The sequence below is a fragment of the Syngnathus typhle genome, linkage group LG12, assembly GCF_033458585.1.
Source record: "Syngnathus typhle isolate RoL2023-S1 ecotype Sweden linkage group LG12, RoL_Styp_1.0, whole genome shotgun sequence".
Taxonomy (NCBI): domain Eukaryota; kingdom Metazoa; phylum Chordata; class Actinopteri; order Syngnathiformes; family Syngnathidae; genus Syngnathus; species Syngnathus typhle.
In genome coordinates this window covers 8,756,621-8,776,406 of record NC_083749.1, presented here as the reverse complement: position 1 = coordinate 8,776,406, position 19,786 = coordinate 8,756,621, and the positions used below count along the sequence as shown (strand labels likewise).

The 19,786-nt window shown below is 41.8% G+C and overlaps 3 protein-coding genes across 3 annotated transcripts; all 3 read right to left on the bottom strand.

Annotated features, from left to right (window-relative positions):
* Window positions 1–159: 159 nt before the first annotated feature.
* Window positions 160–4,628, bottom strand: LOC133163542 (C-type lectin mannose-binding isoform-like). Its single transcript, XM_061293566.1, has 6 exons — window positions 1,502–4,628; window positions 1,304–1,437; window positions 1,190–1,233; window positions 940–1,113; window positions 688–842; window positions 160–619 (listed from the first exon to the last, which is right to left on the bottom strand). Exons 1-6 carry the CDS (start codon window positions 1,619–1,621, stop codon window positions 512–514), a joined length of 735 nt encoding a protein of 244 aa, XP_061149550.1. The 5' UTR covers window positions 1,622–4,628; the 3' UTR covers window positions 160–511.
* Window positions 4,629–4,768: 140 nt separating this feature from the next.
* LOC133163541 (annexin A1-like) lies at window positions 4,769–9,431 on the bottom strand. The gene is made up of 12 exons (XM_061293565.1): window positions 9,281–9,431; window positions 9,106–9,203; window positions 8,909–9,014; window positions 8,072–8,166; window positions 7,853–7,966; window positions 7,571–7,661; window positions 6,975–7,111; window positions 6,803–6,896; window positions 6,478–6,573; window positions 5,330–5,388; window positions 5,103–5,225; window positions 4,769–5,018 (listed from the first exon to the last, which is right to left on the bottom strand). Exons 2-12 carry the CDS (start codon window positions 9,172–9,174, stop codon window positions 4,962–4,964), a joined length of 1,041 nt encoding a protein of 346 aa, XP_061149549.1. The 5' UTR covers window positions 9,175–9,203; window positions 9,281–9,431; the 3' UTR covers window positions 4,769–4,961.
* A 322-nt stretch (window positions 9,432–9,753) lies between these two features.
* Window positions 9,754–19,350, bottom strand: tmc2a (transmembrane channel-like 2a). Its single transcript, XM_061294256.1, has 20 exons — window positions 19,258–19,350; window positions 18,903–18,941; window positions 18,417–18,819; window positions 18,189–18,344; window positions 17,765–17,855; window positions 17,578–17,659; window positions 17,302–17,408; window positions 16,882–16,980; window positions 16,638–16,780; window positions 14,907–15,054; window positions 14,628–14,816; window positions 14,302–14,481; window positions 14,044–14,202; window positions 13,190–13,318; window positions 12,594–12,661; window positions 11,994–12,233; window positions 11,778–11,903; window positions 11,608–11,686; window positions 11,224–11,344; window positions 9,754–11,001 (listed from the first exon to the last, which is right to left on the bottom strand). The coding sequence occupies exons 1-20, from the start codon at window positions 19,289–19,291 to the stop codon at window positions 10,796–10,798; spliced, it is 2,799 nt and encodes a 932-aa protein (XP_061150240.1). The 5' UTR covers window positions 19,292–19,350; the 3' UTR covers window positions 9,754–10,795.
* Window positions 19,351–19,786: the final 436 nt, after the last annotated feature.

The window sequence follows — 19,786 nt, the reverse complement described above, 5'->3', positions numbered from 1 at the left end:
TCTTAGGGCACCCATTTCCTTTATTTGTCGGTGTTTAACAAGCTAGAGATATGAACTATCAAGAGGAGTTGAACACGTGTACCTGGATGATGTGAGCAATGAGAGACGTGAGACGCAAGTAACGACAGTGAGGGGTGAATCATAAAAACGTTTTTTTTTTTTATTGATCAATTTTATTTCGAGCTTAAAAACAGAAAAAGATATCAGTAAAATATAAAAGGAAAAAGAAAACAGGACAGTAACAAAATGTCCCAAGCAAGTCGTAAATAACTTAAACAACAACAATTAGGACAGCTCGAAAAGGAGTAGGAAGAAGTTAAAGAACTTCAGTACGACTTATAGAGTTTGTATAGAATTATTCTCTTTTTTTTTTTTTTAACTAGCTGTCGTGGGAACAAAAATCCATCTTGTTACTGTTATACATGCAGATCCATCCGTTTTCTGTACCGCTTTGTACCCACGGGGGTCGCCATCTGGAACTGACACAGCGAGGCTGTCACCAAGGTGGACTCTACTGCGCCACCTGTGGCTTCAAGGAGGTCATTGGAAAGTGCACTGTGGGCATCTTGCACATGAAGCTGTTGACTTGGGCGCAAGACATTAGCTTCCATTTTCCAGTCTGAAAGAAAACCATCAGTTTCAGTGGACCGCATAGGTATTCTTCCAAATGCTCTTGTGGGCACCCACCTGCCGTAAGAGAGCCACGCAGTGCTTGCCGAGGCCAACTCGCTGGTTTGGTTCTCCTGCGACCCAGTGGGTGAAGGTCACCTTGTGGCGGTCCGACCACACGAAGATGCCGGGAAGCGCCAGGTCGTTCAGTCCGGTCCACATGTCGCTGGTTTCTGCAGAGGATGGATGGGAACAGAGCTCTCATCCAGTTCTCAGGTATTGCACCCATCGAGTTATTCTACGGAGACTGTTAACGTTTGGGATGCGCACCAAAGTTGGAGGCATTTTTCACCCACGCCTGCTCGACCTCGGTGCGGATGGACACCAGTTCGGCACCAAAACCACTGCAGACTTGTTGAGCATCAGCCCAGTTCCTTTCGTCGTCAAAAGGTTTGTAGCAGAATCCCGCAAACTCCTCCCAGTCAGGTGCCGAGCATCTGGACTCTGCAGGCGAGACACCGTGTGAGTTTTAGTGGTCATGACAGTTGGCGTGACATAAAGAAATGGTTTTTGAACTCACCCCCATCTGCAAACGTATAAGAATCACCCAGTGGGTCGTCCAAACTGCAGATAGGAAAGCGGTAATTAGCTGGTGGATCTTCATGGGACTTTTCTGTGAAAGTGGTCCACTCACTGTCTGGAGCTGATCCCGTTCCCAGCGGAGCCCGTGTAGACTTGCTGTTTGGGAGCTCGCATCACAATGCAATCTCCTCCAATGTTATTCTGAATGACTCCAGCGTGAATGGCGGCGGCGCAAATGTGCGAGCTCTGCATTTACAAAAAGTTGCAGTCACATGCAAGAACTCGACCAGTGGCTCAGGCACTCATGTACCTCAGAGTAGACCAATGTTCCAAAGACAAAGTGTTTGGCACAGCCTGGTGGACAGTAGAACCTGCAGAAGGCACGCACACGCTGTGAAATTGACGACAGGCAGTCATCGTCATGAAACATTGTGTCAGGTCACCTCATCTTAGTCACTCACAATAAACGCTAGTTTGCGTGTCATCAACTCTATGTGTCCTATTTCAGCTCTACTTTTTAAATATGAAATGTTGCGTATTGGTGCAAAAGTGTTTTTTTTGTTTCTGCAACCATCTGAAGGGCCTTCTCTTTGGAAGTAAAGACACAAGTCATAAAAGGTTGGGAACTATGCAGATTCAGTAACTAATTGTGACATCTAGTGGCGATAGTTAGGATTTTTTTTTAGAATTTTGGGCATGGCATTTTGGATAAAAATGAACATTTATTTTATAAGGTGTAATTGTTTTTTTTAAGGCGGGTAGTAAATCACAATATCATCAATCATAATATTAGTTTCTGCTTTGATTTGAAATTAAAATCCTTTTTTTTTTAACAGATCTATACTATTATTCTCAAAGGAGGACACAAGGGCGGCCCTCCCACTAGGCCAGTGCTTCTCAAATAGTGGGGCGCGCCCCCCTTGGGGGGCGCAGTGCTATGCCTGGGGGGGGCGTGTGACCCTGGGGAACAGGCTTTTTTTTGGCAGTACTAGAATAAAGTCTAATTGCGCCTTTACTACAGCAGGGGGCAGTGGCGCTCTCATTGTTACTTCTGTCACGTTTGCGACAGTGCAACATTTTACGACTTACAAGACAAGTTAGGATAGTCACGGTGGGGAGGGGGGGCGCGAATAGTTTTCTTCTTGCTAGGGGGGGGCGTAACAGAAAATAATTGAGAAGCACTGCACTAGGCACACTAGGCCATTGCCTAGGGCGCCAGTTGGGGAGGGCGGCGCCGCAACCACCCAAAAAAACCCAAAAATGTAACATGTATACACTGCTCAAAAAAACTAAAGGAACACTTTGAAAACACATCAGATTTCAATGGTGAACATGTTTGGCGGGGGGGGGGGGGGGGGTATCTATACTGATATGGACAGTTTAATGTCCCAGGAACAAAAGGATGCCACATCTTTGGATTGTAATAAAGGTTTTCAGCCTACAGACGGCTCAGCATATACATACTACATACCCCAAAAATGATATGGCAGCCATTTTGCCTAAATTCAATTTTTGCAACTCAAAATTCTTTTTAATATCTTGTGTGGCTCCACGAGCTTGTATGCATGCTTGACAACATCGCGGCATGCTCCTAATGAGACGACAGATGGTGTCTTGTGAGATGTCCTCCCAGATCTGTTTAAGCCTTGATGCCTCTTAGGGCATCTATGAGCTCCTGTAAAGTCTGAGGAGCAACCTGGCGGCGTATGATGGACCGAAACATTATGTCCCAGAGGTGTTCTATCGGGTTTAGATCAGGTGATTGTGAGGGCCATTCAATTGTGTCAATTCCTTCATCCTCCAGATACTGTCTGCATACTCTTGCCACAATAGGTCGGGAATTGTTGTGGATCAGGAGGAACCCAGGACCTACTGAGCCGGCGTAGAGTCTGACCATGGATGCAAGGATCATCCCGATACCTAATGGCAGTCAGACTGCCGTTCTCTAGCCTGTAGAGGTCTGTTCGTCCTTCCGTGGAAATGCCTCCCCAGACCATCACTGACTCACCACCGAACCGGTCATGCTGAAAGATGTTGCGGGCAGCGTAGCGCTCTCCTTGGCTTCTCCAGACCCTTTCACGTCTATCACAGGTGCTCAGGGTAAACCTGCTCTCATCTGTGAAAAGCACAGGGCGCCAGTGGCGGACTTGCCAATTCTGGTGTTCTATGGCAAATGCCAATCGAGCTCCACAGTGCTGAGCAACGAGCACAGGGCACACTACAGGACGTCGTGCCCTGAGGCCACCCTTGTGAAGTCTGTTTCTGACTGTTTGGGCAGAGACATTCACACCAGTAGCCTGCTGGAGGTCATTCTGTAGGGCTCAGGCAGTGCTCAACCTGTTCCTCCTTGCACAAAGCGGCAGATATCGGTCCTGCTGAGGGAATGAGGACCGTCTATGGCCCTGTCCAGCTCTCCTAGAGTAACTGCCTATCTCCTGAAATCTCCTCCATGCTCTGGAGATTGTACTGGGAGACATATCAAATCTTCTTGCAACAGCACGCATAGATGTGCCATCCTGGAGGAGTTGGACAATCTGCGCAACTTCAGAAGGGTTAAGAAATCGCTTCATGGTGCCAGTCGTGATAATGACTCTCGCTAAAGCCAACACTTGTGGAAAAACAGTTAAAAAAGATCAAGAGGGAGGAACTTGAAATGGCCGCCACCTGCAAAACCAGTCTTGTTTTGGGGACCATCTCGTTGTTGCCGCTCTAATGTGCCTGTTGTTAATCCCATCAACACCAACGCAGCTGAAACTGTTTAACAACCCTGTCTGCCACGTACCTGACCAAAACCTTATCAGAAAGGTCTCATTAAATTCATGCCATGATAAAAAACTGCTCCTTTGATTTTTTTGAATTTTTTATATACATGTATATATATATATATATATTTTGGTGGTTTCAACGACCAGAAAATAATTTTTGCTCTTTTTACCAGTAAACAAGCGCCCTTTGGAGGTTGCAGTGTGAAGCCCGGAGTCATGATGCTAAAGAGCATTTCCAGTCCGATTAATGAGCAGAATAAAACGAGCAATGCACAATAATCATAATGACCCCACCCTACCGGCCAATCGTGTGCTGTAAGACAGATCCCCGCGCTCCGAGTGACGTCCCAATATTTTTGTTTTCATAAATATCCGCGATGCACCGAGGCCGCTATAGGTGAACCGCGAAGTGGCGAGGGATTACTGCACCTCATACCTAAGAGGTTGCACGGCCAGTCACTCACACGCCTCGACTGTGTAATGACCACACTGGACAGTGTTGACGTGTTGCTTCTAGCTCTGTTTACCTCTGAACACGGAGAGCACGTTACAGCAATGCCTTATGAGAATAACTAAGCATGCTAGGAATAGTAGTCCTAACTACAACCACATCCCCCACCAATCGACCCTGTCACACAAAAACACATTTACCACAGATGATCATAAAAAATACAGAAACCAGATGATCACGCACGGTTCGCTCCACACACAGTATCCCGTGGGCCCAGCCATCTCTCTGGCCACCCACAAGAAGCTGGCACCTCACAGCAAATTGGGACTTCCAATTTATACCCTATCCCAGAGCGTCTTCCTGTGGTGCCACTTATCACGTTTATTTTTTAAATCACTTGCAACAAAATCAAACACGCTGCAGGTAAAATTATGTTGTGTCCACCATGATTGGTGTTCATCCAGTAAGAGAGCATCAACTAAATAAAATAGTAATGATTGTGATGTCCACCAATTTAAACATGAGAGACATCTGACTTTCAGTGAAGTGGTTTCTCAGTGGGGTCCACAGAGTTTAAGAAGGATGTTCTCAAAATGATGTTTCGTGTCTTTCTGTAAAACACAGTAAAAGAAATTTTATGGCCATCATTGATCTGCAAAATAGGATTGCAGGAGAAGTTCCATCTTTGATTTTACCAGTATGTCCTCCTGTAGCGTTGAGTCATACATGGCCCTGTATTCTTCCAAGATCTTCTTCAGGTCAACCTCGGAGCGGCTCACCAGCACCCTAATCAGTGTATCTTCACATGTTCCATGGCGCTGTCCGGACACATCAGTCATCCAACAAGACGGTACAAGTAAAGGGCCGTCATGCAGAAGCTAAGAGTCTACTAAGATTCTACTGTTGTGTCCATTCATACTACCTCCATAGCTCGGTGAAGCTTCTCAGCAAAGAATGCTGGTGTGCTCCATGCACATTTCACTTGACAGAAAAGAGACAAAATATTGTAGTTTTAGACCGCATCCATTCATAAATCACTGGGTTGCCAAGCATTCTGAGCTGAGGGATCGTGCTTTTTTTCAAACTGTTTCATAAAAATAATGTACTGTATATAGGCCTACACAAGGGTGACCAGATTTGGGTTTCTGAAAAAGACGACACCCTTTTTGGGGGGAGGACCTAGTGGTTAGAGCGCTCGAGTGGCCGGGGGGTTGCTGCTGGTGAGCCCATTGGAGTGGGCACCGGGGTGGGCATGGGGTGTTAGCGGTTAGCGCATGGGAGTGTCCGGGGGTGAGAGCGCCGTAGTGTCCGACGGGGGCTGGGTAGCTGGAGTGCGCGACGGCAATCGAACAAAATCCCGGATTAATTTTGAATTTCCCCCGGACATTTTCTCAAAAGTAGGACGTGTCCGGGAAAAAGAGGACTTCTGGTCACCCTACCAACACAGGGAGCATCGACTAAATCCAGCCTTTAATCAAATACTAATTCTTTGTTTTGAATGACATCACTAAGTGGTGTGTTTACCACATCAATATATGAACCTTATAGTATATGAATCAACATCTGTAGTGTAGTGTACTCCTGAAAGTGGAGTTGCCAAAAAGGTTATGCTGTACTAGCGTTTTAAAATGATTATTCTTGTTGTTTTCCCTGCTGGTAGACTAAAATCAATAACTATTTCACTGAACAGCAAAGGTTAGCGTTTGTGCACGGATTAAATGGTGATTATTCATCAGGGTTTGTTTAGGGCCGCAAACAGTTGGCCATACATTCGGCAACAGTTTTAATAGAGTCACGAAGAGACCTTGAACAGGTTCAAACATTTTTGCGACGAGAAAAAACAGTTTGCAATATTTTGCAACCTTTTAAGAACACTGATGAAATTCCCACATTCGCTACGTGCGCAAACCGTCGCAGCTCATTGACATTTGGGCTTTAAGTTGATCTTTCTGTTCATATCTTAAATGTTTTTTTCACCCAGTCAACTCGAGAATTGTCTCCATTACTTGTTTTTTTTTTTTTTTGTGGTTCTGTATGGTCAAGTGAAAGTGACATTGAGTGCATGCTCACCAATGTTGAGGAGGCAGTCTTCAATGTCTCCCCTCAGCTCTACGTTCAGAGCTTTAGGTAGCGTCACGTCACTGACACAGGCGTATCTCTGGAATGCTATCGGGCAAAAGGGGGGGGGGGGGGTTACGCAATCAAACATCAACTATTGTTTTTGTTCGTGAACTTTTCAGTAACTGCATATTTGCATTGTTCTTTACTCCATGAGGCATGTTCCACCTGTTCGCCAAGACGGGTGTGGTTCCACCTGTTTGTTGACTCAAGAATGTCTAACTGGTCTGTCAAGCATAGCATCTGAAGCATTTGCTTTTTAGTCTCACGCACTTACTTTTGGAGAGTTGAGGTCCACTGCGTGTAGTCAGGATGTCTATGAAAGCAGAGACGTCGATTCCTTTTGAATTCTCACCAGCTTCAAACAGAGTCTGAATTTGCGCAACATAAATTGAATAATGAACTTGGAATTCGTGCAAAGTTTAAAGGAGGTATTTATAAAACTTTACCTCTGCATCCTTTTGAGCCTGACTCATGTCAACTTCTGTGTTCTCATCTTTGTTTGCTTTCAACATAGCCAGAAGGGCTCTGGTAAAATCACCCTTCGTTTCATCCTTGATAACATCCTCTAGTTCATCTCCGTACTCTGATGGAAAAGGGTACGACGAGATTTATTTTCCATCTTTAAAGTTAAAATATAGGATGTGGTACCTTTGGATGGGAAATGTGTCAACTTTAAAGTGCAGTCCGAACGCTTACTCGGCTGGTAGTAGCTTTTTCAAACTTGTCAACGCATGACAGAATTAACACATTACAACAAAGAGCAAATAGATTTAAGAGTTGATGACACCACCCCAGAGTCGAGCCCAACTTTGACAAAAATTCAAAGTAAAAAAAAAAAGTGGTGTATTTGAAAGTTGGTCAGGAGTACAAAAGCTGTCCCTTAAGGGGAACAGCATATTGGATGCACATTTAAATTACCAGCAGTCCAATTGCCCTGTCTCTCTTTTCTGCATGTTAGTATTTTGGTTCTTTTTATACTTCATTTTCTCATTTCCTTTACAACCGTACTTCTTTGAAATATTTCCAGAACAAAAAGTCAAACCTTCTTTATAGACTCTCTTTAACTGTCTGATCTCTTCATTTGACCTGGTTACCAGAACCTCCACTAGGACATCTTCATCAGTGCCCAGTCTCTGTAGCAATACAATGAAATATTTTTTATTTCTACATTTCAGAGAAATATTTATTGATATGATGATCATACCATTAACTCTCATTCAGGATATAAATATTTTATTTTCATGTGACGAGATATTCACATTTTTTTTTTCAGGTTTTTGTAATGAGTAAATAATATTTCAGCGCAAATACATTTGATATTTACCTTTGTTGCATCTCTGATCAGGTAGGCATCGTAGTGGGCTGGCGGCATCAATAAGGCCAGACAGATATCCTCTAAATCGGACCTCAGCGCACGCTTGAGAGCACGATTCAACGACTGTGATATAAGACGAAAAGAAGAATTGTGTGTGTGTGTGTATACATTTGTGTGGGCTCCATGCCCATCCCTATACCTAAATGCTTTGAAGCAACATTACACTACCTGGCCAGTGGAAGCCTCAAAAACAGCTTTAATCTTCTGTCTCTGTTCATTGTTTCTTTTGACCAAGACTGAAATGATCACATCCTCATCCACACCTGCAAGGGAGAAATTTTGCTTTTCTGTAATTATGTTGCATGGGTGACGTTACCTATAAATTACATTCTGTTAGTTTAACAGAATGGTTGTCCAAGTCATATTTGGACATTTTAGGAAAATGAAAGTAAAGTAAACATACATAAAGATCTGCCTTGAAACCCCTATAGAAAAAAATGTTTTTTTACAAGCGTGTTTATATTTTGAAAACTAATGTTGTGTTAATAACCTAAGCAATTATTTTGTAAGCCAGTTTTCCTATTTGTGCATAAAATCTCCACAGTGACATACAACAATCCCAAGATGTGAATGCAATGATTTTTTTTTTTTTACAATTTCTTTCCATTAGATCAGTTATTGGTTAATAAAAAGCAGAAAAATGCACTTTTGATCAATAACGCAGATCATTAATTTTTGTGTGAATTATTTGGGCAATTTAGAATGCATGGAATAAAAAATGTTTTGCAGTTTTTTGTTTTAATTGGATCATTTCCATTGATATAGCTACTGTGGGATTTTAAATCTTTTTTTCCAGACCTCAGCAAATGCTTTGCTCGGCCATATTAAATCACCTTCTGAATTAGAATGATTGCGAGTTGAAGGAACTCAAATTTGACCCACCCTTAATGAGCTGTCTGTTTAGTCAAGAGAAGAAACGAGCAGGAGTATTTTTTACGCCCTTTGCATTGTGGCCTATTGTTCAATTGTAATAAAATGTTCAGATTCAGAAGTTACCCCACATACCTTTACTTTCAATGGCGCTCTGCAGAACTGCAGCATCTTTGCTTGCACTGAAATCTGGGTATGGGGCCACTGTTCCGTAAAACACAGGCATCACTTTTCCCTTAACCTTAAAGAAATGGCGCAAAAATCTTTGTTTTACCCAGTTGCAAGTCAGTCACTGAGTTCAGCATGTCCATTGCAGAACATCTGATACTTACTTTAATATTATCTTCCTCGGGGTTTCTGTCATGAATGATATTTTTGAAAAAATCCTTGAAGAAAGACATTTTTGATGAGCAAGATGATCAAAACGGATCTGGAAAAAAAAGAAAGAATTTGATTGAATGATGGAAGATAATTTCTTCTTGATGGTTAAAGATTTGAGAAACTTACCTGTGGTATTAAATGCGGTCTACACTGTACCTGTAGATTTGAGGTGTGAAAGTTTTGAAGGAGCTCCACCCATCAGACGATGATTATGCAGAAAAAAATCTGCCAGACCTTCCTGTCACCTGAACAAGATGAACCAATCGTCTACTGCCTCACGCACCGCACCCAGCACTCAATTGGTTCTGCATCCCTGACTGGTTGGGTGACTTCTGTACAGGCTTATATTGTAAATAAATGCTTCACCCTTTAGCCAAACTGCATAATTCAAGCAAACATGCAAAAACTACAGGAAGCAGTAGTAACTCAGGAAAAACAACAACAACCAATACTCTTGTCAGTAAATGTTGATCTGAAACAACCATCAATGTGGTGTTTTCTCATGTGGCTAAACCTGATCAGCAACCTTTTTCTCCTCTGTCTGTAGTCAGTGAATTTAAAGGGGCGAACATACAATTACAGCCAACAATTCGTTTTTAATAAACAACCAAACAACACTGCAATTATTGCACTTTGACTTTATGACGTGCATGAATGCTCCTAATCAAAATGTAGGAGTGCCAAAAAGTGAGAAACCTTAAAAAAAGAAAAAAATTCCAGACAAATGTAATATTTTAAAAAATCTTACATTTCACAAATAGGGGGAAAAACTGAGGTGATTCTTGTTGCTTTTATTTTATATTTTTGTTGATATTAGATTACATAATTTCAAAAGTGCTGCCTTCTGGCCTTCTTTGATACAAAATTAGCAATAATGTCCATGTATACTTATTTGCTCCCCTCACATTTGTCTATTTCTGCCCTGTTTCTCGTCTACAAATTCCGTAAGGCACAGGTGTCAAACTCAAGGCCCGGGGGCCAGATACGGCCCGCCACATCATTTTATGTGGCCCGCGAAGACAAATTGTGCATCAAATTTGTGTGTCATAACTAGAATTGCAAATTGTCTTCACTTTTAATAATCTCTTTTAATATTTGACAAGTTTTTACTCGTCTGATTTGAAAACGAGTTATTTGCCCGTTTGTTTTGTAGCTTTTACTGGATATAATATGAGGTGCTCATACATTTATTTGGGTTGACAGTCATAATGGCCCTCCAAGAGAAGCTATGACTACAATGCGGCCCGCTACAAAAATGAGTTTGACACCCCTGCCGTAAGGGGTTACAAATTGCAATACAAAATACAATACAAATACCAACGCCGTTATGCAATAGAAAACCATTTCACTTTACAAACTCATTAAAATGATATCAAGGAATCATACACACGACACCAAGCAGAGCTAATTTTACTGAAAGGCTCTCGCAAATAAATCCAACAAAGCTATGTATAAAAAACACTTCCTGTGTTTTTTATTGAATTTAAGCAGTGCATATTTTAAATAGATGAGATGCATTTTACTGGTTTCATAATAGTTTTTACAGATAAGTAAGTAAAAAGGGGCTAATTGCCATGCATGAGTCAAATTATATAGTCCATGTCACAACCTGTCATGTGGTACCAACTAGTCACGTTGTCATTATCTTGGAGGGGGTCTTCTTCCACGGCCGCGCCCTCGGCCAGGACCGGATATTGGGCCGGGTCCTCTTTGTCCAGGCGGTCGAACGACTGGCCCTCGAGTGTCAGGATTGGATGTTGCAAGTGCAACATCTTTCTGAAGGTGAACACCTTTCCCAGCTGCCCCAGGTTTTGTCTTCATTGGTTTTGGATCTGATGTCTTTTTTTCTGTTTAACAATGACCCATTGACATTTCATTTCCACAATGCAGAAACTAATTGTACACGTTTCTTTTTGAAAAACCTTTGAGTTAATTGAGATTTTTACAGTTTAACTTTGCAGGTACAGCAGCAAACTGATACAATATTGCCAGTAACAAAATATATTTAGTAGTTACCACATGTTGGTTATTGATGAAAATAAATTTCCGACATTAAAATGTTGACTGACCAGGCTCTGGTGGTGGAGCAGGAGGCGCCAGAGAGCGGTTTGGCAGCAGGTCCTCCAAGTCTTTCATAACCTCGTTGGTGCTGTCTGTGTTGTTCCTCCGGTTCTTTTCTTCATCGCGAGCCTAGGAGAGAGGTGTGGATCATAACAGAAAATAGTTGAATCAAAGCAAAAGGGCCGTGTGATATAAAGTTGAACTTCAAACAAACTAATCTTATGATTTTTCTGTTCAATTGCTCCTTCATGCTATTCTTTTCCTGTTAATGCGTTGCCTTCTCTTAATGGTGCTGTTGTTAGTCATATTGTTGAATAGCATTTCAATTTTTAAAATATATTTATTTAGATATAACAAGATTCAATGTGTTTCCTATAATCTTCTCCACCCACCATCTGCATCTTCTTCTTCAGATCAAAGTTGGAGTTTTTGTACGCTTCCGAAACAGAGTTCAAATAGTAGATGGCAAGGCTGCAGAGAAAAATAAATTCTTGGTACTTCTCAGCAGTGACAGTAGAGCAAAGGTATTTTTTTCTCAAGCTTTTAGGGCTTCAGTACTCACACCATGAGCAAAACAGCTGGTATGATGAGGCCTGGGTTGGCTACATAGCCAAACAGCGTCCCGATAAAGGCTGGCAGGTCCAGGTCGATCGTCTCAATGATCACATCAAACATTTTTGCTTTCCCACTTCAAAAATCAAACGCTTCAATATAGTACATGAAAAATCCACAAGCTCATATTCCAAGCTTATGTGTTTTTATTTTCTGGCAGTGTTACCTGAAGGGTCCACAATCAAATGAGGGTGGGAGTGTCATGATGGTGTAGACCACAGGCAACAAACTAAGGAAAAGGATGAGGAGCAGCAGACCCATGTAGAAGTTGTTGGATTTGGAAGCCTTGAAGACTCGCTCATGAGGAACATTGGTAGCCATGACGGCCCAACACTGATAGTACATGGACGTCAGCAGGCGGAGTACGTTGATGCCAACCAGTCCGGGAGCATAAAACGCCCCCATCCTAAAACATTCCCAAATGAAGTCAATTAAATGCATCCAAACTAGGGCCACCGTGGAATTGAAAACACTTTGTGAAATTCGGGCCCTGCCACTGTTGTGAACAGAATATGAACTCTCTGAGACAGGAGTTTACCAAGGTCACTGCCAAGACTGGTTCGTTGGGGTCACTTCTGTGTGCCAAATGTATACAGTTCACCTAAATCCCATCCAATTAATTTGTGTAGATGTTAATGAGGTGTAATCATGGAGCCATATATTAAGGCCATTCACACTCACCATAACCAACTCACAAATAATTATTGTCATTGCATATCATATTATATTATACTCCAGAATACGCAGGATCAGAAAAAGTCCATACCAGATCATTCCTTGATTGAAGACAAGTCCCAAGACATTACCACTGATGTCAAACTCTCCATATGATGGCTGGAATGACACAAGACTAAGTACAAAGAGTTCTGTCATGGTTAACCAGTACTATGTAGAAGCTCTTTAAATCAAAATGTGTTTTTAATGGTAAAGTGCAATTATTATTATTATTATTCAAACATTTTCAAGAACACCATTTTACAAAGGAAAACCCAGAAAATATTGTGAGGCCCAGACACAATAATATATACGTATATAATATAATAATATATATAATATAAGGCCTACTACATATGTCAATATATATAATATATATAATATACTGCCTACAACATGCGGCAATCAAACTCTCCTACATACAGTATTGCCAAATATTTGATAATATTTTTTACATTTCCACTGGTCAATTTATGTACAAAATCAACAATGTATAGTAAAACTATTTACTTCTGAAGCGAAAATAGAGAAAATTGTCAGATTCTTAGCATTGAAATGCGGTTTCGGTCAAAGTATGCCCTCAAAGCTATTGTATTTGACCAACAAAGTTGGTGTGGACCACTTCTAAATTCGAGTATTGAGACTTACAAATCCGGCTTCCAGGTCCCAGCACCAGCAGTAGTTGAGGAAACGCACAATGACAGCTCTGGCGAAATCACCGATCAGGATGGTGAGGTAGGTGACTTGAATGTCCGACACGGTCAGCTTCACAAATTCCTACAACATAAGTATTTTTTGAAATGAAGAATAGAAACCAACAACATACATAATGTTTACTTCTGATGACAATTCTATACATTATGTCATGCTTTCGTAAAATTCATTTGATAAACAGGGCACAATTCAAGTCCTCATATCTGCTGAACTATGAATGGTGACACAGGTACTATTTTAAACTTACATTTATATTAAGATAATTGTAATGCTAATGATTTTTTCAGATCCAGTTATGGCATTCACTCAACCAGAAAAGGCGCTTTGGTCATTGCATTTGCATAAACTGAATGCTGTGTCGTGTCATGTAACCAACAGTGCTCACATTAAACATCTTGAGATTGCAAGCTTTCAGAATATATCAGACACATTTTAATAGCTCAGTAGTTTTTGAGATATTTAAAAACGTGGTCAAAATACTTCTCTATTTTAACCGGATGCTAGTTTTAATGTTTAATTGACAGTGGAAGGATTTCTAGGCAACTTTCCAATTAAACCAGCCTGTATAATCTCTGGAAAAAATCCAGAATTGATGCCTTAATTAGTTAAGTGAATAGAAGAAAAATGTACCATCAGAATTTATCGATTCTCTTTAAAACCATAACGATATAAAAGTTGATTAGTTCCACACTTACAGATAGCAGACCCGAATACATGTTGAGTTATTTAATCATGTATAATCTTTCTAATGTACAAGCAGTTTTAATGAAAAAAATATGGATCCTTACTATGCCAACAGCGGTCTCCCAGCATGGTCCTCTGATCACATCAGCGGGGTTCATTGGGGGTGGGGTGGCTTCGGTGTCATTGACCAGGCGTGTGTAATTGGCGTAATATTCCTTCAGAGCCAATATAGTGGCATTCTTTATGGACTGCTCTTCTTCAAGCTGATGGTGAGATGGGATAAGTGAGATGAAATAACGTTGGAGCTGTTTGAGAAGAAATATGACTGCTGAGGAATGCCGGGTAAAGGTGAGCGCACACACCTTGGTGTTGACCTCATCGAAGAGGGCAAACAGGAACGTGTAGAGGTTTCCCAATAAAAGAGCAAAGATGCGTCCTAGCTGCCACTTGAGGGCGATGCGAGGATGGTAGTCCTCTAGCTCAGCAATCGTCTCAAAAAGAGGAGGACACAAAAGTCCCAACAGAGACATGATGAGCTCCAACTGGAGAAAACAAAAAGTATTTCGTTGTTGTCACGATCAGCTTTAAATGTCGATCGTGCGTCGTAGTACTAGTAGGCTACTGTACGTGTGTTTGTGCTTGTATGTGTGCATGCGCATGTGTGTCGAACAGTTATTCTCAGCATTACCTCATTTTTCTCATACCAGCTGAGATCATTTCTGTTGGCAAACTCCTGAGACCTCTTCACCACAAAGTAGATGAGGTATCCGCTTCCTCCGAGGCTGCAGATGATGAGTACGTTAGCTAGGACCCTGAGGAACCTCCTCAGATGAATGTTCTCATCCTTCTGGTTTTCTTGCTCATCCACAATGGACTCCTGATCTTGCACAGGATCAGCAGATAAGCAGTCACATGTAGTTTGTTTATGTTGCCTATTACATTCGTCAAACAAGCTTTCTATGGTTACCTTGAAGCTGGTGGTGATGGATGCATACTTGTTGTCTGCAGTCTCCGCGTTTCCAATGAGATAATCCCAGCTGGTGAACATCTTCCAGGCAAAAGTGAACTCTCCATCTTCTCCATCACCGCCACCGAGGTCTGCATTTTTTGCCATTCTGACGAGAGAAACTAATACATTTTTCCTCAAAAACATACGACATGTTTGTGAGGAAAAATGACTTATCAAAACCGGTCTCAGTAATGTACTAGTAGTAGTAATGTTATCAAATATTTTCAGAATCTATTATTTTATGCATTGATCTATATACGTATATATAAATTATTAATTGAATAATCGGATACAGTTTTAATCGCGTTAAAAGCGCGTTAAAAATAAAATTTCCCCAATTCCTTTTCATTAACCAATTATTTTTGTTTATCTAGTTGGAAAGCACAGGTAAGAACTACCTGCACGGGGTTTCCACCTGACGCACCTCTGACGGTGCCAACGGGGTAACTGCAGGGTCATCAGCCGGGAGCCACCCTTCATTGATGTTTTGCTCCATTAATCTGGAAACATCTCACAGTGGTGGAGCAACAGCGGGGATGTCTCCCTGCCGCCCCCTGCAGCCACCCCTAGGAACCCTCTTTCCCCCACGACCTGCCCTTCCTACGCAACCACAACCAGATGCTGGCTCTTTCATCCTCTTCTGTCAGGTCCCTACTTCAGCTTTGTTCCAGACACTCCAATCTTCCTGGAGTCACTGGATGGATGTTCCAATGAAACCACTGCAGCCAACGTCCACAGGGTAGATAGTTGTAGAGCAATTTACCGATTGCGCTACGCTCCTACCCTCACTTATGGTCACGAGCTATGAGTCGTGACCAAAAGAACAAGATCCCTGATACAAGCAGCCGAAATGAGTTTACTCCACAGGGTGTCTAGGATCACTTAGAGATAGGGTGGGAAGCTCGGTCATCTGCGAGGGACTCGGAGTAGAGCCGCTGCTCCTCCACGTTGAGAGCAGCCAGATGAGGTGGCTCAGGACACCTCTCCGGAGAGGTATTCCGGGCAGGTCCCACCGACAGGAGACCCCGGGGACAACCCAGGACGCGCTGGAGAAACTATGTCTCTCGGCTGGCCGGGGAACGTCTTGGGATCCCCGGGATGAGCTGGACAAAGTGGCTGGGGAGAGGGAAGTCTGGGCGTCCCTCCTAAAGCTGCTGCCCCTGCGACCCGACCCCAGATAAGTGGAAGCAGAAGATGGATGGATGGATGGATGGATGGATGGATGGATGGATGGATGGATGGATGGATGGATGGATGGATGGATGGATTGGGTGGATGGATCGGGTTGGTGTTGGATGAATGGATGGTTGGGTTGGATGGATGGATATTGGGTTTATTATGCTGGTATTATTTAGTGGATAAAAACAACTAAACAACAGTGATATCACACAGGTAGGCTTGATGATTAATTGTTTTCTAAAATAAAAGATGTGTTATTTTGATTAAACACAAATGAGGAATTAGTCTGCTTTCAAGAAGGATGAGATAAATCAGAGAATTATAACATTGGAGAGAAGATTTGAACAATGTTTCGTTAAAAAAGCCTCTAAATGATTACTTGATTTTCAAAATCTGAGCAACTTAATTTAATAAGTATGTTTTAATTTTGGCACATGCAGTGAATTATGTGATAGCAAAATAATTGGTCTCATCTCTGGTTTATCTCAAATCTGACTTCTCATGACTCACGTGCGGATCACAACCATCAAACTGTAGCCAAATGTTCCAATCCCGACCATGAGGTAGGCGAGAGGCAGCCTAAACTTAAGCAAGCCGATGGTCCTCTGGCTGTTATAGTAGCCATAAAACAGGACGGAATACTTGCAGTATCCCTAAGGGGAGAAAAAATTAGTTCCTTACAGATCTGTCTGCTTTGATTTTAGAGATGATGCTTTTGGAAATTAACGACAGTATCTTCATATCTCAAACTTACATTGAAATCCATGAGGACAGAGTAGTCTTGAGCAGTTGCCTGTTCAGCTCGAGGAACAGTCTTCCTGGGAATGGACCCATATGGAAGGCCCATCAAAACCTGTATTATGAAGGAAGAAACATACTCAAAATATAAATAAATGATAATAAATATAAATCTACACTTGAGGGTTAGTGTCACACTTATTCCTTCTATCACTGTGCTAGATGAGGAAAATACAATATTTGTAGATCAGTACATAAATTAAATAAAAATCATGAAAATGAAATGGGGAGATATTAGAGAAATTGCATTATTTCCTGTCTCGCAATTGCCACAGTCGCCGTTCTGTACAGATGACTTTTCGATACACTACTGTCGTGGTACTCAAACTGTGCTTGTATAGTATGAACGGTATTGACTGTGCTATTACAACTTTACCTCAGGAATAACCACCAGGCCGAAAGTGAAACCAAACATAACGAGGTTCATCCCGTACATCCAGCGAAGGAAGATGAAGTAAGAAGCTACAGAAGAACCAAAGTGACCTGAGGAAAATGAAAAGAGTTTACTATCTGTACACAAGCAGTCACTGTTAAGCTGTTTAGGAGCAAAGTGAGATCAATAAAGTTTCAATCAATCAATCAATCAATCAATCAATCAATCAATCAATCAATCAATCAATCAATCAATCAATCAGGATCAACCACAACTCACTTTCCACTTCTTTGATCTTCCTCTCCCAGGGAATACAGGCTGTTTTGAAGTTTTCAAAATCCCTCTGGAACTTAATCCATTTCTTTAAAAAAAAAAAAAATATATATATATATATATATATATATATATATAGATACATACATATGTGGACAAACAAGGGCTTACAGAAATTATTTTTTTTCCAAACCTTTGTCATCATGACTTTGTAGGCATACCACTTCCTGCCTTTTCCTTTGCCGAGAGCTCCTTCAAACTTATCCACAAACTCTTGAGCTTCCCTGCAAAAACACACAGAGGATATAAAAGTCGGGTACTAATAAGTTTGTCTTTGGGCTTTGCTAGCTTTTGCATACCATTCCAAAACAATTGGGTGAAGGCAAATCAACAAAATGGGAACATTAGAAATAAAAAGGTCAAATTTCATCTCCTTCCTGTGTGAAGTTTACATATCCTTACATTTACATTAATTTCAAGTTCATTAATTGAAGGCTAAAAATTGTGATAGCCCCCAAGTGTAAAGGTGTGTGGAAAAAGATGTGTATGGAAATTTTTAAAAGTGAGAAACAATTCCAAAAACTGAAGTATTGTCATGACCTCCAATTGAACATTACTTCAGGTGTGTGAGCCGCCTCTTCATCCTCCATGGTTTGTTCCTGATGGTTGATATCAGCTTCTTCTTTTCTTCCACCTCCTCCATCAAAAGGGCCATCTCTCCCTCAGACAGGGATTCCTCATCCTCATCGGAGCTTGAAGTGGAGTCAGATGAACTGGGGATAGGTGGGCACAAAGAGGCAGCAGGTGACAATTGTTCTTGGATTCTTACGATAGATAGATGCTACCTTTCGTCTTTCTTCTTCTTCTTCTTTTTGTCTTTTCCTTTGGCATCTCCCTTCTTGCCTTTACTGTCATCCTCCTCTTTTACTCCTTTCCTTCCTCCTCCCTTTTTCCCCTTCTTTCCCTTCTGCTCGTCACTGTCCTCATCACTGTCCAAGGTTTTTCCCCCTTTTTTCTTAGTGGCGGCTCCCCCTCGCTTCTTCTTCTTGGGGCCTTCGTATTCACTTTCATCATCCTCATCATCATCTCTGCCTTTTTTGGTTGGTTTCTTTGCACTTGGCCCCCTTCTTGGCCTAGGAGCCTCACTTTCCTCTTCCTCATCGGCTGCTTTTTTGCCACGGGCTCTTCCCTTTGCAGCCGGTCTTCCAGCTGCTTGTCTCCTGTTGCCTCGCCTCCGGCTGGCACCGTCTATTGACAGTCGATTAGATGAGCAGAGTCAATCGATTTTAGACTTGTGTACATAATACGACCATGAAATGTTACTAACTTACCATCACTGTCACTGCCATCATCTTCCATATCAATCTCAACTGTGTGATAAAAACAACACGGACAACATTTAGTTGACATAATTGCCTTTAAAAAGCTTCATGTGTGAGATGAAGTTTGTTGAGATATTTTTACAAGTGTGTGACAATTTTCCCATCTATCATCATACTCTTAAAATAGTCCGGTGGTAGAGTTAACTAGATTGTGCATAAAGGGGGAAAAAATCCCAGCATGAAATTGTGTCCTCAAGTTGAAGGAATGTTAAAGTGGAGTTCTTCACAGTTAAAAACATACTCCAGCTCAACATCAGATGACATTCTAAGAGCACAAATGTTCACACTCATCCATCCATCTCACCCTCATCTGTTGACAAATCCTTTTTTCTCGGCATGATGAATAAAAACCAACGGCTGTCTGTGTCCTCTACAGAGGCTTCCTCCCTGCAGCCGTTTAATTCTCCACCAGCTCGGCGCTGCGCCAATATGCAACTCGGGTATCTCACAATGCCGTCACTATGACGACAGTAGCATGTGATCTGCTCAGGTGTTCCTGGATGTGTGCGATTAAAACACAAGTACCGTTTTTTTCCATGTATAATGCGCCCCCATGTATAATACGCACCCTAAAAATGGCATGTTGATGCTGGAAAAAAGCCTGTACCCATGTATAATACGCACCCAAATTTTGACTCCTACTTAAGTCCGTAAACGTAAAATTATTTCAGAAAAAATATCTTTGGGAACAACCGGATGTTATTCTGCCGGTCAGTATCACTGCGCATGCGCTAGCAAACTCAATAGCGAAGAAATGTTTTGGATTTGTGTAGGGTACATTGTGACAGCAAACGAGCAGGTGATCTAGCAAGCGTCTGATACGAGAGCATTGT

Coding starts and splice junctions, on each gene's coding strand:
- LOC133163542 (XM_061293566.1), bottom strand. CDS start 1,621: ATGTTTCATGACGATGACTGCCTGTCGTCAATTTCACAGCGTGTGCGT. Junction 1,234..1,303: donor AACGGGATCAGCTCCAGACA/GTGAGTGGACCA, acceptor TCCTATCTGCAG/TTTGGACGACCCACTGGGTG. Junction 620..687: donor GCGTGGCTCTCTTACGGCAG/GTGGGTGCCCAC, acceptor GTTTTCTTTCAG/ACTGGAAAATGGAAGCTAAT.
- LOC133163541 (XM_061293565.1), bottom strand. CDS start 9,174: ATGTCTTTCTTCAAGGATTTTTTCAAAAATATCATTCATGACAGAAAC. Junction 7,662..7,852: donor TGATCAGAGATGCAACAAAG/GTAAATATCAAA, acceptor GTATTGCTACAG/AGACTGGGCACTGATGAAGA. Junction 5,389..6,477: donor AGACTGCCTCCTCAACATTG/GTGAGCATGCAC, acceptor TTTTCTGTCAAG/TGAAATGTGCATGGAGCACA.
- tmc2a (XM_061294256.1), bottom strand. CDS start 19,291: ATGCCGAGAAAAAAGGATTTGTCAACAGATGAGG. Junction 16,781..16,881: donor CTGTCCTCATGGATTTCAAT/GTAAGTTTGAGA, acceptor TTCTCCCCTTAG/GGATACTGCAAGTATTCCGT. Junction 14,817..14,906: donor CCATCACCACCAGCTTCAAG/GTAACCATAGAA, acceptor GTGCAAGATCAG/GAGTCCATTGTGGATGAGCA.